Source organism: Vombatus ursinus, unplaced genomic scaffold, assembly GCF_900497805.2.
Source record: "Vombatus ursinus unplaced genomic scaffold, bare-nosed wombat genome assembly UNPS02014959.1, whole genome shotgun sequence".
Lineage (NCBI taxonomy): Eukaryota > Metazoa > Chordata > Mammalia > Diprotodontia > Vombatidae > Vombatus > Vombatus ursinus.
The window spans coordinates 12,495,635-12,520,034 of NW_020954737.1; the positions used below are offsets into that span (position 1 = coordinate 12,495,635).

The window sequence follows — 24,400 nt, forward strand, 5'->3', positions numbered from 1 at the left end:
ACTCTTTGTGACCCCATTTAGGGTTTTCTTGGCAAAGATACTAGAGTGATTTGCCATTTATTTCACCAGCTCATTTTACAGATGAGGAAACTGAAGCAAATAAGGTTAAGCAACTTGTCCAGTTACTAAGTGTCTGAGGCCAGATTTGAACTCAGGAAGATGAGTCTTCCTGACAGTCCCAACATTCTATCCACTGTACCAACTAATTGCCCAAGAATACGCTTTTTACATGGGATCATAGTTCCCTTTGGGAGAGTATATCTTAAATGTAATTTTTTTTCACTTCTCAGTAGTTCTTATGGCCTGTAAATATAGAGTTTCTTATTTGTGATGGCTTCTAATTTGCTAATATGATTTATGTGCTAGTATTGCACTTTCACTTTTGATCATTTATATAAATTGTAGTACTTTTAACAAACCCAAAACTATTCCTTCCAGCCTGAGCTTTTCTGGCTTTTTCTCCTATCTTGGACTTAGTGAAAAAACAGGCAAAGGATGGACAGAGGTGCAGATAACAGCAACCATGTAACAACAAGCTGTTCAGGAAAAGGGACTGACTTTATTTCTCTGCTAGGGTAAGGAGAGAGCAGACAACAATAGGAAATGAGGCTTGCTGTTTCTTTTTCTTCCTTCAAAGAAGAGGGCATATATATTGGACTTTAGTTAGATGAAGCTGCTGAAGGCTAGATTTTTAGAGTTAATCCAGAGGCTGACCAGGAAAGGAAAGGAAAGAAATATTCTGAAAAAGAAACTGAGGAGGTAAGAGAAATATTTCCTTTTTGTTTATAAAATTGGTGGTTTATATGTCTAACAAAATTTTCCCACTCTAATGTGTTCTCATATTTGCTACCTAAGATTATAGTAACTGAGTGTCCTCAGTTTTATTTTTCCTAGTATTCTTCTTGCCCATGGGGCATTTGAGCTCAGAAACCCATAAAGGACTCCTCTTTTTCCATTCATGTGCTTACTGCTTCTCTGTTTGTGTTTTCAGGCATGTGGCTGCCCATTCTATTGGAAAGCCCCCATGTTCAATGCTGCAGGAGGCGAAAGAACGGGATTTGTATCTGTACATTCGTTCATAGCCATGTGGCGAAAGTAAGTATGTGGGAACAGTCTCTTTTTGACAATTTCCTTTCTTTTCCACATTCAAATGTATATTACTCAAGCATATTCTTGTGCTATATTAGTGCTTTCCCAGGGTAGCTAGGTGGCACAGCAGATAGAGTGCCAGGCCTGAAGTCAGGAATACTCATCTTATTGAGTTCATATAGAGCCTCAGACACTAGCTGTGTGATCCTGGGCAAGTCTTTATAGCCTGTTTGCCTCAGTTTCCTCTTTTATAAAATGAGCTGGAGGAGGAAGTAGCAAACCACTCGGTGGTGTCTTTTCCAAGAAAACCCCAAATGGGATCACAAAGAGTCAGACATGATCAAAATGACTGAACAACAAAAAAGGGATCTTTTCCAATATAATTGCTCATTATTTCAATCAATAAAGATAATAATTCATATTTATATAGCATTGTGAGTTTTGCAAAATGCTTTTCTCACAACAGACCAGTGAGGTAGTTATTACAGATGAGGAATATGGAGCAAAGTTAAATTGCTGTGCCCATAGCTCAGAGAGGCTTGTGCAAGATCATACAACTAAGCAGGGTCAGGGTGAGCCTGAGAACCAGCTTTCTTCTGACTCCACAGCTAGCACTCTTTTCATTTCACCATGCCGCTTCAGATCTGCGGACTCCCTATTTAATAATAATAATTTCCTATTTTTACTTTTAAACATATGCCCGTATATTGAGACGTGTTTGACCAACAATACAGAATTGAATAAAGACTCCTTTCAGTGAGGCAAATGCTCAAAAAATATCCCTTGTGGAGGAAAAAAAATGCCTCATTATCCAAGAATAAATCTAGTTGATATTATAAGTATTTTAATTAAGTTCTAATCTGGACAACTAGAGATACTGCTTTGTTGATCCAGTTGTAGATTTCATTATCTTGACTCTCCCTGATCTCTTATTTATATAATTTGTCTTTAAATGAAGATTTACATCATCTTTTCTCCTCCTTCCCTACTTTGACTTATTTGTATGTCAGTTCATTCAACAAGTATGTATTAAATGCCTACAATATGCTAAACATGGGGAATATAAAGCTTATGGATCACAGGATTGGTTTCAGAGGTGTAAGGGACCTCAGAGACTGTGCAGTCCAACTTATACCTGAAAAGAATCCCTACTACAACATAGCTGACAAGTTGACATTGAGCCTTTGATTAAAGACTCCTAGTACAGATGAATCTCTTTCCTACTGAAGCAGACCATTTTACATAAAAAAGTTTATTCATGCCCTTTTCCAAGTCAGATATTACACAGACTCTGAAGTCTTTTAATCTAGAGAGTAACTGTAACACAAGGGAACATGAGGTCATTGCAAGGAAAAGTGCAATGAGAAATTTGAGGTGGGAAAGATCACTTTCTTTTGGGGAGGAACAAGGGGGAAGAGAAGAGGGATCAAGGAATATTTCATGGAAAAAGTGGATCATGAATTGAGAGAGGGCCTTCAACTGAGAGAGATAGGGATAGAGGGATTGCATTCCAGGAATGGGAAATAACATAAGCAAAGGTATTAAGATGGGAAAGGATATAATAAAAACAGAAGATAGAATTCCAAGTTGACTGGAAATACTGTGAGATATTAATAATGGGATATAACTGAATGGGTAAGTTAGGAACAGATTATAGAGGATTTTGAATGTCAAGATCAAGCTTTAATGCTTTATTTAGTGGGTGATAGGAAGCCACTCTTTCTGGGATGTTGGGGAGGGACAAAGGAATGCCATCTTTGAGTAGTGCCTTGGAATAGGAGATAGATAGAAGACAGAAAAACCAGATATGAGGCTTTTACCACTGTTTAGAGAAGAAAATATGGTGGTGGGGGGAGTGGGGGGTTGAGGGATTTCCTACCAAGATGGCCACCTGAACAGGAAACAGGCCTCCCAACTCCCATAAACCTACCTACTCCAGGAAAACTCTGAAGTGTTCACCAGAGTGAATAATAATCAAGAAATCCAAAGAGAAATTACAGTAAGTAATTTCTTCCATCCACTCCAAAATTGCATGAAAAGTTAACCAAAAGCACAAGGTCAGTAGGAAAGGGGACATGCCAGCAAAGCCAACATAGCATTGCCTTCTAGACCAGTGTTTCTTAAATTTTTTTCCACTCGCAACTCTCAGCGTATTTTAAACTGTGGGTCATGACCCACTGTTTAAAAAGCGTGGTATCTAGACAGATCAGAGAGAAACCATATACACAGGTAACCTGCAAGTCTCTATGGATAGAAGCAATGACTGAGCTCTTTCCAAAGTTACTTCCCTTAGAAAGCTCCAGTGTAGGGGGACCTTGAAAGCCCAGGGAGGGACAGCAGGCAGCATCCAGCTTGGTGCCAACAAACATGGTACCGCAGTGCCCAGTACATTCCAAGCTAAGGGGCTTTCAGGTACCTAGCATTGCTGTCTCGAGATGCCAGAGAAGGCTCTGAAGATTCCAGCACCCTGAACCTCAAAAATCCAGAAGACACAAACCGTGGAAAGTAGAAGTCAACATAAGAACCCAGAGAACCGAAGGCTAGACCATATCACCCAAAAATACAGCAGGAATCAGAACCTGGCCCTGGCCCAGGAACTAAAACTGTATAAAGATGAATAAGTCAAATAAAGCACTGTCCACTATAAAAAAAAGTATTGCAAATATAGTGCCATAATAACTTCAAGCAGAGATGCAAAGAAAAAATGGATTTTCCACAAAGACCACTTGAATACCTAGAAGAAATGAAGTAAGGAAAAATGAAATTAGATCTCTGAAGGAAAGAATTAGAAGGAGAATAATTAGCTTATAATTATCTTAGAAGTGGTAAACCCCACCCAAGTAATGGACTCTCTGAGAACTAGAATAGAACCAACAGAATTTAGTGACTCCATTAAGCAACAGAAAAGTATTGAAGTCAGAAGACTTAAAAAAGGTAAGTATATGTTATATAATACATGTTTTCAAAAACAACTGACCTGAAAACAGGTCAAAGAATGTGAATTTAAGAATTGCCCCAGGGGCAGGTAGGTGGCGCAGTGGATAGAGTACCAGCCCTGAAGTCAGGAGGACCTGAGTTCAAATCCAGCCTCAGACAAAACACTTGACACGTACTAGCTGTGTGACCCTGGGCAAGTCACTTAACCCCAATTGCCAAAAAAAAAATATATATATATATATATATATTCTTTTGGCCTCAGACACATAACACACACTAGCTGTGTGACCCTGGGCAAGTCACTTAACCCCATTGCCTAACCAAAACCATAACAACAAAAAAAAAAAAAAAAAAAGAATTGCTCCCCCCAGTAGATAAGCTGTCAAAGAATATGAACAAAAGAAAAATTACAAACTCTTCAACAACTATATGAAAGAATGTTCCAAATCATGAATAATAAGACAAATGCAAATCAAAACAACCCCGAGGCTTCACTTCGCACCCAGCAAATAAGCAAAGATGACAGAAGATGGAAATAGTGTTGGAGGGGTTAAGGGAAGATAGGCACACAGGTGTACATTGTTGGTGGAACTGTGAATCCATACAGCTGTTTTGGAAAGCACTTTGGAATTACTCAAATAAAGTGACCAAAACATCTGTATCTTTTGATCTCAAGATTCCATTGCCACCCGCCTCCCCAGGAGGCCATTGATAAGAAGAAAGTCCCTCTGTATACCAGAATATTGATAGTTGCACTTTTTGTGAGAGCAGATAACTGGAAGCAAATAAATACCCCTTGAGAGTGGAATGGCTAAGGTAATTGTGGTTGTTCAGTCATGTCCTACTCTTCATGACCCCATTTGGAGTTTTCTTGGCAAATATCTGGAGTGCAGCCACCATTTCCTTCTCCATTTCATTTGACAGATGAAGAAACTGAGTCAAAAAGTGTTAAGTGACTTGCTCAAGGTCACACAGCTAGTAATTGTGTAAAGCTGGATTTAAACTCAGGGACATCTGAGTCTTCCTGACTCCAGGCCCAGCCCTCTATCCACTGCACCACCTAGTTGACCCTAAAACCAATTGTGGTACATGAATGTAATGGAATAGTACTGTGCTATGTGTGATGAATATAGAAGAAGATGTATAAGAACTGATGCAAAATGAAGGAAGCAGAACCAAGAAAACAACTTACATAATGACTACAACAATGTAAATGGAAGGAATAATGCCCAAAATATCAGAAGTCAGTGTTGAAAAATTGTAGGGATCAAGCATGGTTTGAAAGAAGATATGAGAAGACACTCCTTCTCCACCCTTTTACAAAGGTAGAAGGTCCACAATTGTACATTGCATATATTTCCAGACTTTTTTAATGTGTTTATTAGTTAAGCTGATTTTTTTTTTCTTTTTCCTTTTGTTGTCTTTTAAGATGCCATTTGTTATATAGGATGGCTTTCTGAGAGGGATAAGGAAATGATACTGGGAGAAATTATGATGATATAAAAAAAAAGACATCGATAAAAACTTACTTAAACAAAAAAAAAGAATCTTTTGGAGTCCCTAATTCACAATACTATTGTTCAAGAACGATAATAGTGTAGACATGTTGTTCGAGACAATCTGAAATGAAAATTATCCAGAGCTATTAAAACCAGAGGGTAAAGTAAAGATAGAATATACCAATCACTTCTTGAAAGAAACTCCAAAAGGAAAAGTCCCAGGAATGCCATAACCAAAATCCAGACCTTCTACATCAAAGGAAGAAATGCTGCACGCATCCAGAAAGGAGTTAGGATCACACAAGACTTGGCAGCTTCTGTGATAAACAGGAGAAAACCTTGGAAAAAACAGTATCCCAAAAGGCAAAAGATAGAGACTTATAACCAAGAACAACTTTCCTTGCAAAGCTTAGTATAATCCTATATGGGGAGAAAAATGGGCCTTTAATGACTATAGCACTTTCAAGCATTTCTGATGAAAAGAGAAGAGCTGAGAAGAAACTTTGAAATATAAAAACAAGAGGGCAGAGAATCCTGGAAAAGTATTGAGCAGTTGGAAGTGAATAAGCATTTATTCAACACTTACTATATACCAGGCACTGTGCTAAGACCTGGACATGATGCTGATTGGGAGGAGCTGTATGATGATGTACTAACATTTTAATAAGGGGAGAAGAAACAATTGTCCCTTTAGAATTTTAATGTCTTCATAGGTTTTTGAGGAAGTTAAATAAGAAAAAACAGAGGTCCAGGGAGTGGGTTGGTTCTGTTCTGAGGGCTTGAAGAGGAACAAGAGAAGAGAGGGTTAAAAGGAATACACCAGGGTAGAAAGGAAGAAGGAGGTGAAAGTATAGTACAGGAGAGTTCAGGTGAAGATCACCAACACAACACAGTGAGAGGAGTTAACAAGACTGTTTACAATCAGGGAAAAGGATAGAAGACCATGGGGAACAGTCTTAGTGTGTGGCCCTGCCTTGGTGGGCTCCAGACAGGAAACCAAGCAGTGAGCTTTTGTACTCTATTCAAAGACACAAAGTCTTTTGGGGCTGAAACTTACATAGAAAACAGCTAGTTAGCTGGCACCAATAAAATACTGCCCTGTCATCCATAGGAGAAGATATTTGTATAGTTGGGGCCAGTGAAATAAGGTTATAAGTTGCCTGAGATTGAAGAATGAGGGAGCAGGATCAGTAAACTTAACTCTTTAACTATCCTAAACAAGAGGCTTTTGAGGTGTAGTGGTTAAGCCCAGTCTATGGGTTTATTAGCCTTGGCATACATGCTTACTGGAGTACTGATCCCTACCAGTCAAAACAGTTTTCACCAGTTCACAGTTAGCAATTGTGATTCCCCCCTTCCCCCCCAAAAAAAGGCCATTATAAAACTTATTACAATACATATAAAAAATAAAGAAAGAAGTTCAAAAGGAAGTACAGACAAGCAGGACAGTTATAAATATAATCTGTAGAATTAATTATGTGCTTTTTTAGGCAAGTGTTGTGAAATGGACATTCACAGTTTCATATAGAATTCTCTCTTCCAGGCCTGAAGTAGACTCATTGCTATGTAGAAGAAATGAGGAGATATAAGAGAGAGAAAATGCAGAGGTAAAAATCAATAGGATTTAGTTCCTTATTGACCGAACCCTTTACATCACCCTACACATCTAAAGAAAACTAAAAGATTACAAGATTAGTCCTGGTTGACCAGGAGGGTGGTGGTATCATCAGTAATAATAGATGAGTGAGGAAAAGATGTAGGCATCAGGGAATAAAATTATAAATTCTGCTTTAGACATATTTAATTTGAAGTACCAGAAAGCCATTCAAGTAGGGATATCTAGCCACCAATTAGAATTATTGAAAATATGGAACTCTAAATGCCTTTGAGGAAGAATTGTTTCATCCGTTATATTTTTATTCCTAGCACCTGGCACATAGTAAGCACTTAATAAATACTTATTGATTACTTGATTGGACCTCTGAGAAAAGGAGTCATTGATGTAAAGATGAAGTGAAAGAGTAAAATTCCAAGGAGAGATAGTGTAGAGGAAGTAAATGTAAGTACAGAGGTCTGTTCTCACCTCAGCTGAATCCCAGACATCTTAATTGAATCAGTCCAAAGTAAATTAGTTGTTAATAAGTCCTTAGTCAGTTTCAAAGGATCATTGAGGTTTGAGAACATCAGTTAAAGAAAGTTGACACTGTACAAGAAATACCTTTTATCTGTTTAAAGATCAAGTTATTTACTCTTCTTGAGTTACATATAAAAACAACAAGCTAGTTTGTAGTTCTGCTCATTGGAGTGGAAAAGGTAGGCAAATTTGGGAGCTGAGAATTCCAGGCTCAAGAGAAAAAATTGCTCTTGGGGGGAGGAGAAGCATCCATCTCTTTCTTCTCCCATTACCGTATTACCAGACAGACCATACTAGTAGGAAACTGCATCCAGCTGGGATTAAAGAAAGACACACTGAGGACAAACAGGTCTCACCAAAAAAGGGAACTGAATATCCAGAGATGAAATTGACCAAATCAAAACTTCATGAATTTTAAAAAGTTGGAAGATCTGGAAATCCTCTCGGTAGCAATGTCTGCCAAAGCTATTAGCATTGTTCACCTGAATCCATAGTAGTATCCCTAGAGCAGCAATGGCTGACAGCAGCATCTGTTTCCAGAGCTGAGAGACTCAGGGATCAACTAAGTAAATGAAAGAAAAGCAGTTTCGAGATTCTAAAAGTATACCAACCTTCAAATAGAGAAATACACCTAAAGGGAAGTATGAAGCGAGGATTCCACAAAGAAAGAAAAAGACTTCTAATAGCTAAGAGCTATAAATTGCCTTTTGACACACATGCTCTCTGACCCTGTGCCTTACTACCATTTTACCATAATTTTGAGCCCACTCTTCCCAGGGACCTTATGTATACCAGGGGAGTATGTACCCCTGGTTTGGAGTGATTATTTTTTCTAACAGTTGTCTTTGTTATAATCTACTTAGTAAATACTCTTTCTAAAAACTAATTAGGCCTGGCTGATAATCAGTGGGAAGCAGACTGGGGAATCAATGATAGTATTAGAAAACCCTATGGCCCTCAATATTACACAAAGAACCCTAAGGAGAGTAGTAGTTAGCTACCCTTTGGGAACTTAGTTGCACTGTGAGTTGTAGAAGTAACCCTAAAGGGCTATATGGAAAAGAGGGCCAGGATTAGAATCTTGAGAGAAACCAGCCGGAGGGAGAAGCCACAGGGATATAGGGTACTTCCAATGTGAGAAAGTAGTCCAGAGGTAAAATTAGCCTCCAGGCTGAAGAGGTTTTTATGGCATAGTAGACAAAAGTACTGTAGAGAGTTGGAAATGCAACCTGAAGTGCAACCTTCAAATAAATCCTGAGAACTTTTACTAATGCTAAAACTCTATTATAGAATCACTGAGTCTTAGAATTGGAAAACATCTCCTAGGTGAGATAGTCCAACTTATACCAAATGAAAGCAAAATGATATAATCCATGTAAAAGTGCTTTTGAAACCTTTAAATATGTCATGTATTGTTATTATTAACATTAATACTACACAGTTTCAGCTTGAAAATAACATGGAATAACTACTCTTATGAAATTGATCCCTGGACTATGCTTTGAAATATACTGTCTAACCTGCATTCCTAGTAATTAGGAGAGTATAAACAGTAATTACAAATTTTTTCCAGGTTTTGCATTTTGTTCCTGAAAAAAACATGTTAAAAAAAAATGACAACAAGGTGTAACAAGTATCAGTTTTCTTGTAAATGCCACTTGCTTCCCCATTTATGAATTGTTCAGCAGGCCTGGCTATTTGGCCAGCTTAGAAATTTGTAAATCACAAAAAAAAAAAAAAATCAGACTCATGAAGTTGAAAGGGAACCTACAGATCATTTAGTCCGAACTGTACCTTAAAAATCATCCCCCATAGGGCAGCTTGGTGGCGCAGTGAATAGGGTACCATCCCTGGAGTCAGGAGGACCTGAATTCAAATCCAGCCTCAGAAATTGACACTTAGTAGCTGTGTGACCTTGAGCAAGTCACTTAACCCCGATTGCCTCACCAAAAAAAAAAAATCATCCCCTATACAATATCTCAATCAAGGAGTACTTCCAAGTTCTGCTTGAACACATATAATCATGAGGAAGGAACACACTACTGCCTCCTAAATCAGCCCATTTTTATTTTCATAGAACTTTTATTAAAAAGTGTTTACATTAAGCTTAAATATTCCTCTTTGCAACTTAGTCTACTGCTCCTAGTTCTGTCTCCTGGGGCCAAATGGAACACCTCCAAGCCTTTTGAATACTTGAGGGATAGCTATCATGTCACCCCCCACGTCTTCTCTTTTCTTGGCTAAACATCTTCTGTTCCTTCAGCCTATCCCGATTTGGTATGGGTTCAAGTCCTTCACCATCCTGGTCATCGTTCTCAGAATACAATCTTCTTAGCCAGTATTTTTCCTAAAAATGGGTTTGGTAGAATTTAACACAATTCTTTAGACAAAAGGAGAATATAATGAGACTGTCATTTCCCTTATTCTAGATGGTATGATTCTATTAATCCAGGAAGGGAGGAAGGAAACAAGCATTTATTAAGCATTTGCTATGTGCCAGGCACTGTGGTAAGTATTTTACAAATATATTATATCATTTGATCTCCACAACAACCCCGAGATAATAGTTGCTATTAGTATGCCCATTTTATAGTTGAGGAAATTGAAGCAGACAGAAGTTAAGTGACCTGCCCAGGGACATATAGTCTGAGGTTGAATTTGAACTTGGGTTTCCTTACACCTGGCCCAGTGCTCTGTCCGCTGAGCAATCTAGCTACCTCAATGTCAATATAGGTTAAGATGAAAATAGTTCTGTTGTTTTGTTTTTACCTACCATGTCACACCGTTGATGTACACTGAACTTAGATTGGAATAAAAACTCCATATTATTTTCACATGGTCTATTTTCTAATTATGCCTTCCCCATCTTGTACTTGAACATTTGATTTTTTTTAACCCAACTGTAGAATTTGACATTATCTATATTACATATCCTGCTCATACTTGTCATTACATATGTCATACTCATCCTAAATACAACCTTTTTTTTTTAAAAGCCTTTTTGTTTCCTTAAGCATTTATCATTAGCCTCAGTCTCTCGCGACCTTTAGGACTACTGCCACAGAGCACTACCACACTTTCTTATTCATCCTGTTACATGTCCTTGTTTTTATCTGCTTTACATTTCTTATCAAAGTCTTAAGTTGTTTGATTTATTTCTTGTGCATCCATATTGATCCTTTAGACCATATTCCTTTTCTTTCTCTTAGGAATTGTGTTTCAATCATGAAAAAAATCTCATTTCTCTTGTACTGACTTCCCCTGTAGAATAAGCTATGGGAACCTACCTGTCCTTTCTCTAAGATGTAAAGTGCTCATTACACAAAATCCAGCTTCCACCTCCATATCAATCACAAACTCTTAAGATAGAGGGGCCATTTCCTCCTAATGTCTCCACCGCTTCTACTTGGATTGGTGTTTTACCAGGGTAGGAGGAGAATAAAAATAGCTGAACCAGAGGTAACAACTCATTTCAGCTTTCATGTGTTTCCAAAGCATTGTGTAAGATTACCCAGTACCTCTCCCTGACCCCACCAGGCCTTTCCTTCGGGAACAGGGATAAGAAGCAAGCTCACCTAGCATAACTGATGTGAACAATTGGCTCTTATCTAATAACCACCTTCATCACTCTCTCATACTCATGAACCATATGTGGAGATGATAGAGGAAATAAGCCATGAAACCTGACCAAAAAATATCCATGAACATATCTCCACATACCAAAAATCGTGATACAGAGAAAGGAGACCTATGGCCTTCTAGCCTCTCTCATTTCTAACATTCAAGTCTTCTCATACCGAGTAATCTGTATACCCACTGGCTTTACTACCATACTAAGACTCTCTCTGCACCAAGACTAGTCTCTAAATACAAAACCATTTACTACACACTAGCCATTTATCTACTTCCCAGCATCCCTGTGTCTTCAAGTAAAACTCTAATCAGTTTTTTCTCTTCCCAGCTGCTACCATGGTAGTGAGAGCTGTGAAAGGAACCTTCCCACACAGATAGTAGCACTTACAAGCGTTTCTCCCTCCCATTCCTCCAGTCTTCCAGTCTCCCAACGCCATGATGTCCCTTCCTTGCATTTTTCTCCCTTATTTGCTTCTTGGTTCATGATATTCTTCCTAAATTCTGAGTTAATTTCAACTCCATTGACATTTTGCTTATTTGTTTTTAGTTTGTTCCTTCAGCCCAGACTTGCTTCTTGACTTAACTTCATTACCTGTGTATGCTCCCAATACTGACGTCTACTGTGACCCTGACAGTTGATAAATTCTCATTCCTCTGTACTTTTTTCAGTTCAGCTCTGGGTGTCAAGTCATATAGGCCAGGGGAGTTTTAACCAGATTTCAGGCCCCTTAATTTTAGCTACCCAAATCTCTTGAAATTTGGAATATTGTTACAGTCTCCAGGTGAAGAATCATTAAATGAGGAAAAAGCAAGGCAAAGACACAGCCACTGTATTTAAGTATGTAGTAGGAATCACAAATGAGCCTATAATGGTGATGGGAAGGTAAATATAGGTATTTACTACAGTATTGGAAAACTGATAGTGAATCTCCAACAAACAGTTAACTTTAGCTTGCCAAAAGCTTTTTGTTTGTTTATAGAGAATGCTTTGTTGAACAAAGAATTATGTTAGACTATAATGCAGTAGTACCTATCCAATTTCAGATAAGTAAATACTATACTATGCTTATTTTTAATACCTTGTTTCAATTTTAAAGGAGTGAACAAAAGTCATTTATAAAATTAGGAGCATAAAAATAGAAGTCTTCATTTTCATTTAATGTACCTGGAGAAATGTTTATAAAGTTATTTTTTTAATTTTAAGAAAATCTGGAGAAAGCCTTTTTTATATTTTTTAAACTTTGACAAACAAGTTGTCTGATGTTACAATTTTTATTATTATTATTATTATCATCATTATTATTATTATTTAACGCCCTCTAGTGGTAGAACATAGCTTCTTAAATACCTTTGAATAAATAGCTAGAGTCCTTTAATGGAAAGAGGAGTGTATCTATTTTTGGAAGCTAAACAGCTAAGCAGGTTTAAGTTACCAAACAAACTATCCTTTAATGATTCATGCATTTGCTTTCATTTGATTTTTTAAAATTGTACCCTTTGCATAAAGTGTTTTGCACTACAAGTACAGTAAATTAAAGTCTTAATTAAAGTACAAACAACTATGGCAAATAATAAAGCTGAATTAAAATGTCATGTACATAAATAGGCTTGCATAATAGGTTTCATATCATCTTAAGTAATAGTGACAAATAGGAAATTTCTTAAAATATAAGAAGATATTCTAGTTCCTAGTAGTTTGGCATCAGGAAGACTTCATTTTCTATCTTCTTGTTGATTTTAAGTGAACAACCCAAGAACTTTTACCCTTTTCTTACACCTCCTAACTTCCAGTCCTATATATTTTCAATTATGTCTTCCTTATAGTTAAGAAAATTTATGGTAAAGGACAGTTGTGCCACAGCTCACTGTTAGGGTTCTTATGGTATATTCTTCTAACAGAGTGCTTCCATGTAGCTGTACTAATTACTTCATAGGGTCAAATGAGATAATGATTTTAAAACATTTTGCAAACCTTAAAGCACTACATAAATATCAAACAATATAATTATACTATTTTTATCAGTTAATGTTAAAGTTATTATGAGAGAGGCACAGGAACTGAAGTCAGGTGACCCTTGCTCTGTTACTTATTAGCTGTGTGACTATAGGCAAGTCACTTTGTCACACAGAGCCAAGATTATTCATTTATAAAGTAGAGATTAAAATATTTATACTACCTAACTTCCAGGATTGATTTTAAGAAAGTGCTTTGTAAACCTTGAAGCAATATGTAAACAGGGAGCTATTTTTTATGATTATTATTATATGGCAGCTAGGTGGCCCAGTGGATAGAGAGCACTGGACCTGGGTTTAGGAAGACCTGAGTTCAAATCTGGTCTCATACACTTACTGGTTGTGTGACTCTGGGCAAGTCATTTAACCCTCTTTGCCTTAGTTTCCTCATCTGTAAAATGAGTTGGAAAAGGAAATGGCAAACCACTCCAGTATCTTTGCCAAGAAAACCCCAAATGGGGTCACAAAGAGTCAGACACAACTGAACAGCATTTTTATTATTATAATATATTGCTGGCATAGTGTACACACACACACACATATACACACACACTCTCAACCTCCCTAACTTCAGAATTCATCAGGCTCCTTAAATCCTATAACCTTCTCTATTAGTCTACGTCAACAATGTCTAGACATGGTCACACTCTGGATTTTCTTACCATTACCCATAGGTGTTTCACTTCACTAGTTTAAAACTCTGACATTGCTCTTTAACCTCCTAGATTCCATCTTTCCTAATGCCTTAAACCATTCCTAATCTTCATTGAGACCTCTCATCCTTCTACCCCTCCCCCACATACACCCCAGTGCTTTCTAAGGCAATTATGTTGTTCTTTAATTCCCTCTCCCCTCTCCAGCCTTGATCCTACAGTTAACCAATTTAATTCTATATTGTTCTCTACTCTAGAACCTCTTTTTATCTCTAACTCATCCTTTAAGAAACCTTAGCCCTTGATTTCATCCATTTCTGCTCCTCTTATGCTACTGAATAGAGCTGGAGTAAGTCACACAATTGTGCTATGTACATTAAATTCATGTTATACAAATTCACCTTAGTCCCCAGAATGAGCAAGTCAGTCCTATTGTTCTTCCTTAATTGTTTCCCTGTCTTAATCCCCACAAAAGCTTCTCCAGACCTTTTCTCTCCTTAAGCCTTTCATACATCCCCTGTCCCTCTTTCTCAGCTAAGGACCTCAAATGTTAACTTTACTAAGAAAATTGAAGCCATGAGTTTTTTCTTCATCTCAAAACCCCTTGACATCATTGCCTATCCTCTTTTCCTTTCACCCCAGGCTCTGGCATTGAGATTGCCTCCTCCTTGCCAAAGCCAATTGATCTACATATACTCTTAATTCTAATCCCTACTATCTTTTCCAGAAAATTACAATTTCATTTGTCCTTTTTTCTTTGTGGAATCTTTAACTTCTGTTTATCTACTGGTTCCTTCTTCTATTGCCTTCAAACATTCCCAAGTCTCCTCCAACCTTAAAAAAAAAATCTTCACTGGTGCCATATATCCTTCTCTTTCCTTTCTCAGCTAAACTTCTAGAAAAAACTATCAACACTTAATCACTCCTCTTCCTCTCCTCTCACTTCTCAACTCTTTGCATTCTGGTTTCCATCCTATCATTCAACTGAATTTGCTTTCTCTGAAATTAGCATTGATCTCTTAGTTGTGGAAAACGGGGTTCAGTCACTCTCGGTAGGGTTAGGGGGTTAGTCTGAGAGTGCTGCTGCAGCTCACTGCTCCCCTAGTAGCATACCATGTGGAGTTCCATCTTCCCCTTTAAGAAATGAAACTTAGACTAGGGTGAGTGAAGGAAACTTTTAGTACGGTTCTTGAGAGAAGTGGGTGTATGGTACCCCATAGGGGGACGCACACACACCTTGTACAGAAGCAAGAGCAAGCTTTATATAGTTAGTTCTATAAAACTATATAAACTCCTCCCACCAGAGTCAGGATTGATCCAGACTCTTCCGGGTTACATTCTTCCTAATACTCCCCCTTCATGTTCCCCTTGATATATTACCCCTCCCTTCCTTCATATAAATTGTGCCTAGCATTGTGTAATTGTTCCCTCCCTGGGGGGAGAAGTTAATGTGCATGAAGCTAGTTAAGCATGTGTGGTGGTTAGGACTCTGTGACCAGGGCATAACCTCTCGGGTTCAAGCTGTTTTGCGTGTTCTCAACCCCTCTTGTTTTCTGAAGCTAGGAGGCCCTGACCATCAGTCTTGCAAAACAGGATATGCTTGTCTGTTAACATAGCATTCTTTAACAAATTCTTTATTTGGCAATATCTGTGGAAGCAGAACTCCTTCTGGTATGTATTCTTTATCTTACATTGTCAAATCTGATGGACTTTTTCTCAGTCTTCTTCCTTACCCTGTCTGCTACATTTGACAATCACTCTCCTCTCCTCCTAGATACTCTTTTCTTTTGCATTTCATGACACTACTTTCTCCTAGTTCTCCTACCTGTCTAAATTCTTCTACTCAGTCTCCTAACTGGTTCATCATTCAGATTATGCCCCCTAATAGTGAGTGTTCTCCTCAGCTCAGTACTAGGGCCAATGGTGTGCAAGAGCCAGCTTGTGAGAGCCAGTTGTTGAATTTGCAGTGTGAGAATTTATGCCTCAGAAATCAGCAACCACTACAAGTCAAGGTTTGATTTATTGTTTTGTTGATTGTGTAGACTTAAAGTGATACAGAAAATGTAAATAATGCATATTAAATTTAAAGTATGCCCCAGACACATATTTTCCCCCAGAGAACCAGTTTTTAAGCATTTACCAACACAACCCTGACTAGGGCCCCTTCTCTTCTCCTTCATCATCTTTTATCAATTTAATTATAATCTCACTGTATCTATAGTGATCTATATCCTTAGCCCTAGTCTCTCCCTTAATCTTTATCACTGATCACCAGTTGCCTAGTAAACATTTCAAAATTTATTTTCCAAAGGCATTTCAAACATAACCTGTCCAAAATATAACTCATTATCTTTCTACTCAAGCCCACCCTTCTTCAGTATTTCCCTAGTTCTGTCATAGTCTCCCAGATTTGTACCTGGTTTGTACTCCCAGGTAGTGTTACCCTCAGCCGCTCACTCTCACCCTATATTTCAAATTAGTTGTCAAATCTTGCTGTTTCTACTTACATAGTGTCTCCTACATCACAGAACTACCACCCTCATTTAGGCTTTTATTGCTCACCTAAATTGGTGTATTGGCCTCCTAATTGGTCACTCCTTCTGGTCTGCCCTCATTTCAGTCTGTCTTCCACACTGCTGCCAAAATTATTTTCCTTACATGCAGACTTCACTCTCCTGCTCAATAAACTCTAATGGTTCCCCATTGCTTTTACAGTATAATATAAATTTTTCTGTTTAGCTTTGAAAACCTTTCACAACCTAGCCCCAACCTATATTTCTATCATCATTGTAAACGACTGCCCTTCTTGCACTCTGCCATCCAGCCAAATTGACCTTCTCCCTGTTCTTCACACACAACATTCTTATCTCCCATCACTGTGCCTTTTCGCTGGCTGTACCTCATGTCTGGGATGCACTCCTTTTTGGGAAGGCTTGACCCAGTCAAGTGTCCTCTTAGTTCATCTCCAATATTGGAATGAAATGAAGAACCATAGGTCATTCAGTAGTTAACAAAAGGGAATTTATTTAGCCATAGCATAAAAAGTATATTCAGTAAGGACACTCCAAATCCCCTTCCTTTCTCTATGGAAATGGATTTAATCAGTAAGGCAGCATGTGACTCATTAGGTTTTTGGGCATGCAAAGTCTGAAAGGTTTTGACTTCATGTGGGGGTGGGGGGTGCAGGGGTGGGGGGTTCTTTTTATACCTTTAGGTAACCAAGAAGCCAGATCAATCTGGGCAGAGTCCCAGTGAATTTAAGTCAAAGGATGAACAACTTGAGCCTTATTTTCCTGGGCCAGTCAAATCCCAAGGACAGCTTTTTCACCTTTTAGGGAAATACTTGCATGAGAGAAGGGGTTAGGATATTGCACCCATCCCCCCCTCACTTCTGCTTCATAGAATCCCACTCTTTGTTCAAGGCACAGCTCAAGCTCCACCTTCTACATGAAGCCTTTCCTGATCCCCCAACTGCTAGTGCCCTCCTTCCCTAACTACTTTATATTTAAATACTTTGGATTTATTCTTTTGATATTTATTCTATACATACTCATGTTCTTGTTGTCCTCCTTTATGTTCATTGTAAGTAAGGATTGTTTCATTATCTGTATTTGTATCCCCACTACCTAGCACAAAGTAGGCACGTAATACTTGTTGATTGATTCATTAAATTCTGTTATCTTCTGATCTATGAAGAATGTTCAAGGGAGGGAAGATTTTGCTTCCCACAAGAAGGACAAATGGAATTTTTCTGTTAAATGCACAGAGTATTCAATGTTTGTGTTCCCAATCATGATCAAGTAATAACTGCATCTGCACAAAATTCAAGTTGGTCTCTCTGAGAAGATAGATTAAGAGGGCTAGGGGAGTCTAGGTCATCAGGAAGAATGAAATTTTCCCTTAAAAATGGGAAAAACTTCAAAGTAATTTTTAAAAGAAGAAAAAGCTTTTGAAGAGAGGCAAAGGAGAATTCTAGCTTGTGTCAGGATGTTGAAAGATTTAGGGGAGAGAAAATAAGGACCACTGAAAATTTGGAGCCAAGTAATAGGTAGGAGGTTCTTTTGGGAAGTACCATTGTTGTTGCTATGAGTGCCCTACAGTCCTGGGGCCATGCTTATGTGGCAGTTAGAATGAGTAATAGCATGAATTATTGTAGCTACTAGGGGCTTCTCCTACATTGCAGTTCTTTGAAACTGTGGTTGACCACTTGTCATCTCTGAAGTCGCTGAGATGCTGCTGCTTCACCTTACCCATTTTACACTGTCCTGCTGCTGCTGCTCTGCCACTTTGCCCTCCTACTAGACCTCCAGAGACCAGACCTGGCAGGATCCTGCTAAACCACTCAACTGACCTCTCTGAGGCCATGCTTCTTCACTGTGGCCATTTTCCTCCCTAACTACATGCCTAGACTATCCCACTTTTTTTTACCTCTCACTCCTGAAATTATAGTCAAATCAACAGTACTCTTACCTCTGGAAAAGTTGTATCAGTCAACTACCTTATTGCCACTTACCATTCCTGTGACTTCCTTAACCAAAACACCCTTCCCTGACGATTATTCCCCTATATTGTGTTGTATCTTCCATTAGAATTTTTAAAATTAATTTTCATTGATCTATTTTATTTTTGCACTAGCTAAATTTCCCTGTGTCTCTCATTACCTCTCCCAGAAAACTATCCCATATAACAAATAATTTTTAAAAGAGAAAAAATATTAATAAAATCAATCAATACATTTTAAAAATCTGACAGTATATATGATTCTCCACATCCATGGACCACCAACATCTACAAAGGAGTGGGGGAAGGTGTCTCTCATATCTCTTCCATGGAGCCATGTAGTTTTGAAATGTTCATTTTTTATTTTGTGATTCTCTCCATTTATGTTGTTGTAATTATTGTATATAATGTTTTCTTGTCTCTATTTATCTCTCTTTGCATTAGTTCATATAAGTCCATGCATCTTTGTTTTCATCATATTCATCATTTCTTTTCCCCATTAAGCTTCTTAAATGACAAGGACATTCCCAGTCATTCAACAAGTATTTATTAAGCCCAGGTATGTGCAGATACTATGTCAGGCACTGGGGATATAAGTACTAGAAATGTAACAATTCATACTGCCAAGGAGCTTATATTGTTAACAAGGGAGACAGAAACAACAATTACATATAAAAATATACAGGCTAAATTTAAACTTAATACAAATATATAGAAGGTAGTTTAGGAGTAAGGGCAGTAACAGTTAAGAGAATCAAGAAAGTCTTTATGCAGAAAATGGTGCTTGAGCTGTGTCTTAAAGGAAGAATGGGACTCTGAGAAGGAGTTGAAATCCAGTGCAAAGGTATGGAGATTGAAGATGGAGTGTCATGTTTGAAAAACAGAGAAGACCAGTTTGGATGGTAGAGTGTGGGAGTGATAATAATGTCCAGTGAGTCTGGAAAGGTTAAATTGGGGCTCGGTTGTGTAGGGCTTTAAAAGCTTTTAAAGAGAATTTTATATTTTATCCTAGAGGTAATAATGGGTGCCACTGGAATTGATTGCATAGGGAGTCACATGGTTAGATCTTGTTTTGGCAGCAATGAGTAAGATGGACTGGAGTCAGGAAGATACTTAAGTCAAGGACACCAACCAGGAGGTGGTTGCAGGTCTCAGCATTGTATTTGTGTCTCCAACACTTAGCATAGTGCTTTTAATAAATACTTTTTTGTTGATTGATGAGATTTCTTTTACAGAAGAAGGACCTGGTCCTTCTAAAGAAGAATTTGCAAGTGCTTCAAGAAGTGGTGATGTAGATTCACAGGTAATATTGAGAGAGGGCCAAAGAAGAGACAAGAAGTGGTGATGTAGATTCACAGGTAATATTGAGAGAGGGCCAAAGAAGAGACAAGTAGTGCTGATTAGCTCCTGCCCAGCTAAGGATATCAGTCAATAAGCATTTATGAAATATCTGCTAGATGGCAAAACCCCTAAGCAACTGTTGAAGAATTGACATTAATAATCAAGGTCTGATGTCTCCCTGAGCCATTTAACTGGACATCACAGACAGCCTCCCAAGATTTGTCAAACATGACAACTAACCACTTCAATGATGATTCATGTGGAGAAAAATGCAAGAAGGTACCTCGAATTATTGCTAAGGAATATGAAGCCCTAAGCAAGAAATGAAAGATGATAAGGACGGGCTTCAAGTGGTATTTTCATAATTGCCACCACCTGAAGGCTCAGAGACTTTGGCAGAGAAAGGTTGATTTGGGAAACAAAAATGTGGTTGTAAAAAAAAAAAAAGATCTAAATAACTTCTTGGCCCTGTAGCTAAAATCAAGTCATGAAGATGATATCTGAGACTAGGATTTGGATTTCTGAGCTATGTGATAAAATATTCTCAAAAATATCGTTGGGAGCTTTAAAATGAAGTAAAAAGTAGAGAGAAAACTATTTATGTGTACCTATCAAACTTAAATCTTGTAGAGAATGATAGCTTCAAAATTGAAAGAAAATCAGCAGTAGAGTTACCCAGTAATTATATGAAAGAAACTCCAAGTAAAGAAGACAGGAAAATACAACTTAAATTGTCTCTACGCTATTACACTGAAGTTATCTACTGTCAAAAACATCTTATGTGGAAAATGGATCAAGGAAAAATAATTTAACCATCACCAGCCTCCCTGAAAATCATGACCAAATCAAAAAACAAGAAAAGAAAAGAAAAAAACATAAAGGAAAACTGTCCAGTTCTATTACAACCAGAGGACAAGAAAATAGAAAGAAACCACAGATCACTTCCTGAAAAGAACCCCAAACTGAAAATAGGCAGGAATGTTTTTATACCCAAATTCCCTAGTTTCTAAATCAGTGAAAATAATGTAAGCCCCTAGAAAGAAAGAGTTTAGGCACCACGGATAAGCAGTCAGGATCACATGATGCTTCACAGCAACTACTCTAAGGAAGAGAAAATCTCTTAACCAAGAAAATCTCTTAACTGATAAAATAAATGAACCATTAGCCAGTCTGATTTTTTAAAAGAGGAAAACCGAATAGCCAATATAAAAAAATAAAAAGGAGAATTTACAACAAATGAAAAGGAAATAAAGGAAGTCTTCAGAAACCTTATGCCCAAAAACCTGATGATGTAATTAAATGGATATAAAAATAGAAATACCTATACTAATAGACCAAGAAATAGGAAATATAAATAACCCAATTTCAGTAAAAGAAATTAGAACTCCTAAAGAAAAAAAAACCCAGGACTAGATGGATTTACAAGTGAAATATATCCAACATTCTAAAAATAAGTCCAATATTACATAAATTGCTTACAAAAGCAGGAAAAGAAGAGATAAGAGATCCTAACAAACTCCTTCTATGAGAAAAACATGGTCCCAGTGTCTGCATCAGGGAAAGATAAAGCAAAGGTGAAAAAACTGTAGACCAATATTTCTAATAAATAAGGATGCAAAAATATTGATTAAAATTTTAGCAAAGCAGCCACAGCATATTTAAAAAGATTAAACACTGTGGCCAAACTGGATTTATGCCATGAATCCAGGTTCATTAGGAAAACTGTTAACTATAATAGACTTTTAATGACAAAATCGAAATAACAAAATACAACACCCCTCTATATTAAAAATATTTTAAAACCATGAGAATAAACAGACTGTTCCTTAATATCCATTGCCCTTGGATCATCTCAAATTTTGATTCTTTGAACATTATGTGAGTATTTGAAGATGTTCTGTGATTTGTCATACAGCTGCAATTGAAGAATAAGAGTTTAAAAGATATTTTTTCAGGGAGCAACTTGGAATTGTTGAAAGCCCTGCACAGTCTACCAAATGGAGTCCAGCTCAGTCTTTTCTTGTACAGTTCTGAGTTCATTGTCCATCCACAGTGTTTATCCAAGATTTGTATAGTAATGGACTCACTCAGTAAGTTGTCTACATGACCACATATCACAGTTTGAACAGTAGGCATGTTTCAGCCTTTGTTTTTAACTGTTTGGGTTAGTAGGCTGAACTCTCAAGGCTGTGGTTTTTATTAAGGAGGATCTATATTGTTTTAGGGGCTGTTTTTTCTCATGTAAATATATTTGTGTATATGTATAAAAGGTCCTGGTGGCAAACTGAGTCTCGTATCCGAGGACCAACTTCTTAAGAACAAAAAGGTTCTTCACTTCTAAGTTAACCAGTAGATTATGATTTCTTTGATCACAGCAACCCATGAAGCAGTGAATGCTTTTTTTAATTGCTTCCTCATATTTCTGTAGCAAAATAGTGGTGGAGTATCAGAAAAAGGAATAGTGAGTGTTAAGAAACACCCAGATTTTAGATAATTTATAAACATTAACTGTAGGTATTCTAAATGTGAAGCCTTTGTCTAGTGAGTCTATGATTCAGTTGATATACTCTTAGAAGGTCTAAACCATATCAATATTTATATTCTTGTGATAAAATAAGGAAATTGTGACTAAGTGGAAGGCGGATAGCTTATAAACTCTTGAGGAAAAGGATTCAACCAAGTTGGTTCCATCAAATGCCCAGTAGCAACAAGAAATACCACTTCATGGGATGGTTTGTTATCTCAGCTTTAATTGCTCTTAATGAATATAGAGATAGAATCAGGAAGACCTGCCTCAGAAACTTGACTGTGCTGCCCTGGACAAATCATTTAACTTCTCTGGGCCTCATTTTCTTCATCTTATAAAATAATAATTAAAATGACTGAATTGAACTCAATGACCTTAAAAGTTCATTCTGAATCTATGACTTATTTTTTTAAAAAGCTACATTTAAGTTATTTGGAGAAATGCTAAAAGTCTTTCCAATAAGATTAGGAATGTTCAATGCCACCATTATTTGCTGTTGTTGTTAGTCATTTTTCAGTCATAACCAACTCTGTGGTCCCATTTGAGGTTTTCTTGGCAAAGATATTGGAGTGGTTTGCCATTTTCTTCTCCAGCTCATTTGACAAATGAGGAAAGTAAGTCAAAGAGGATTAAGTGACTTGCCCAGGGTCACACAATTAGTAAGTGTCTGAGGCCAGATTTGAACTCAGATCTTCTTGATTACAGGCCTGGTGGTCTATCCACTGTACCACCTAGCTGCTCATTATTATTTGACATAGTTCTGAAAAAAAAAACTATTTGATAGTTCTAAAAAAAATTATACCCATGTCAGTAAGTTTAGAAAAGGAAATTGAGAGAATGAATATAGGTAAAGGGGAAACAAAAATCACCACTTCTTAAAGATTGTTTTGCATCAAATGAGATAAACTGAGGAAACAAAGTATGATCAGTGCAATTTATTGGTAAGACAAACAGTTACAAAACAAATTGGTTCCAAGGCCTCTCAGTAGGTACAAGGACCCTGAAGAGAAAATTTCAAGAGTTTTTAATAGTAAAACATAGTTACTATTTTTAGGCTTTATATTTTTAGATTTAGGGACTTCCAGTGCTTGGGGATGCTGATTGGTTGCATCCACCTGCATCCTGCAAGCCAGTTAGAGATACAATAATAGCTGATTTCCTTAAAATAACGTCAGACATGGAAAAATAAAACTTAGCTCAGGCACACAGAACTTAACTTCAGCAGTTATACAAAATGTTAGCACCAATACAAAATGGAATTGATTTAATTCTCTCAACAAGCTAGTTCTATAAGGGTTTTTTTTTTTTGGTAGTAATTGGAAGCTTTATTTAACACAAATAAAAATGTGCAAAGTATTTCACTCATTTTCTTCACTCCTCAGTCTGGCATTTGGATTGGTAATTTTGATGGCTAGCTGAGCCGCTCTCTCAACAATGACTTTATGATTCTTGGAGGACACATTGTGAGCGATCTCAGCACAGTAAGATTTGTTGCACATCAGAAGCACTTCTAGCTCTTTGACATTGTATACCAAAAACTTCCTGAATCTACTCGGTAACGTGTTTTGTCTTCTTATTGCTTCCGTAACCAATATTGGGCATCAAGATCTGGACCTTGAATCGTCTTCGCACCCTGTTGTCAGTGCCTCTTGGTTTACGCCAGTTTCTCTTGATCTTGACATATCTGTCAGACTGGTGCCGGATGAACTTCTTGGTCCGCTTCTTGACAATTTTAGGCTTTATGAGGGGTCTGAGGGCATGCATGGCGCCGGCGAAGAGATAGCAGCCCCTCCACGGGAAGCACCAACAGAAAGAGAGAGAGAAGGAAAGCTCTATAAGGTTTTTAACATAGGTATGATCAACAGAGTATACTAATATGATCCTCTCTGGGGCTTTCTTGGAACAGGCTTTAACACAGAAGTTAATGTAGAGTCTAAAAAGAATTATTAGGGCAGAGGGCACTAAGGGCCAATTTACCAGGAGTGGTCAACATGCCATTTCTCTGCAGCCAAGTGAACCAAGAAGAAGGATTCCACTAGGGGTTGACTGGGGGAGGTAGTTGTGTTTTTGTGAT

The 24,400-nt window shown here is 37.5% G+C and overlaps 1 protein-coding gene and 1 pseudogene across 1 annotated transcript in view; one reads left to right on the forward strand and one right to left on the reverse strand.

Annotated features, from left to right (window-relative positions):
- Positions 1 to 24,400, forward strand: part of PPP2R3A (protein phosphatase 2 regulatory subunit B''alpha) — a 190,248-nt gene that overhangs the window by 87,093 nt on the left and 78,755 nt on the right. Inside the window, exon 4 of the mRNA XM_027845207.1 lies at positions 992 to 1,095. Within this exon, the coding sequence (XP_027701008.1) occupies positions 992 to 1,095 (104 nt within the window). The remainder of the gene's footprint in view (positions 1 to 991; positions 1,096 to 24,400) is intronic.
- Positions 23,247 to 24,232, reverse strand: LOC114030403 (annotated as a pseudogene).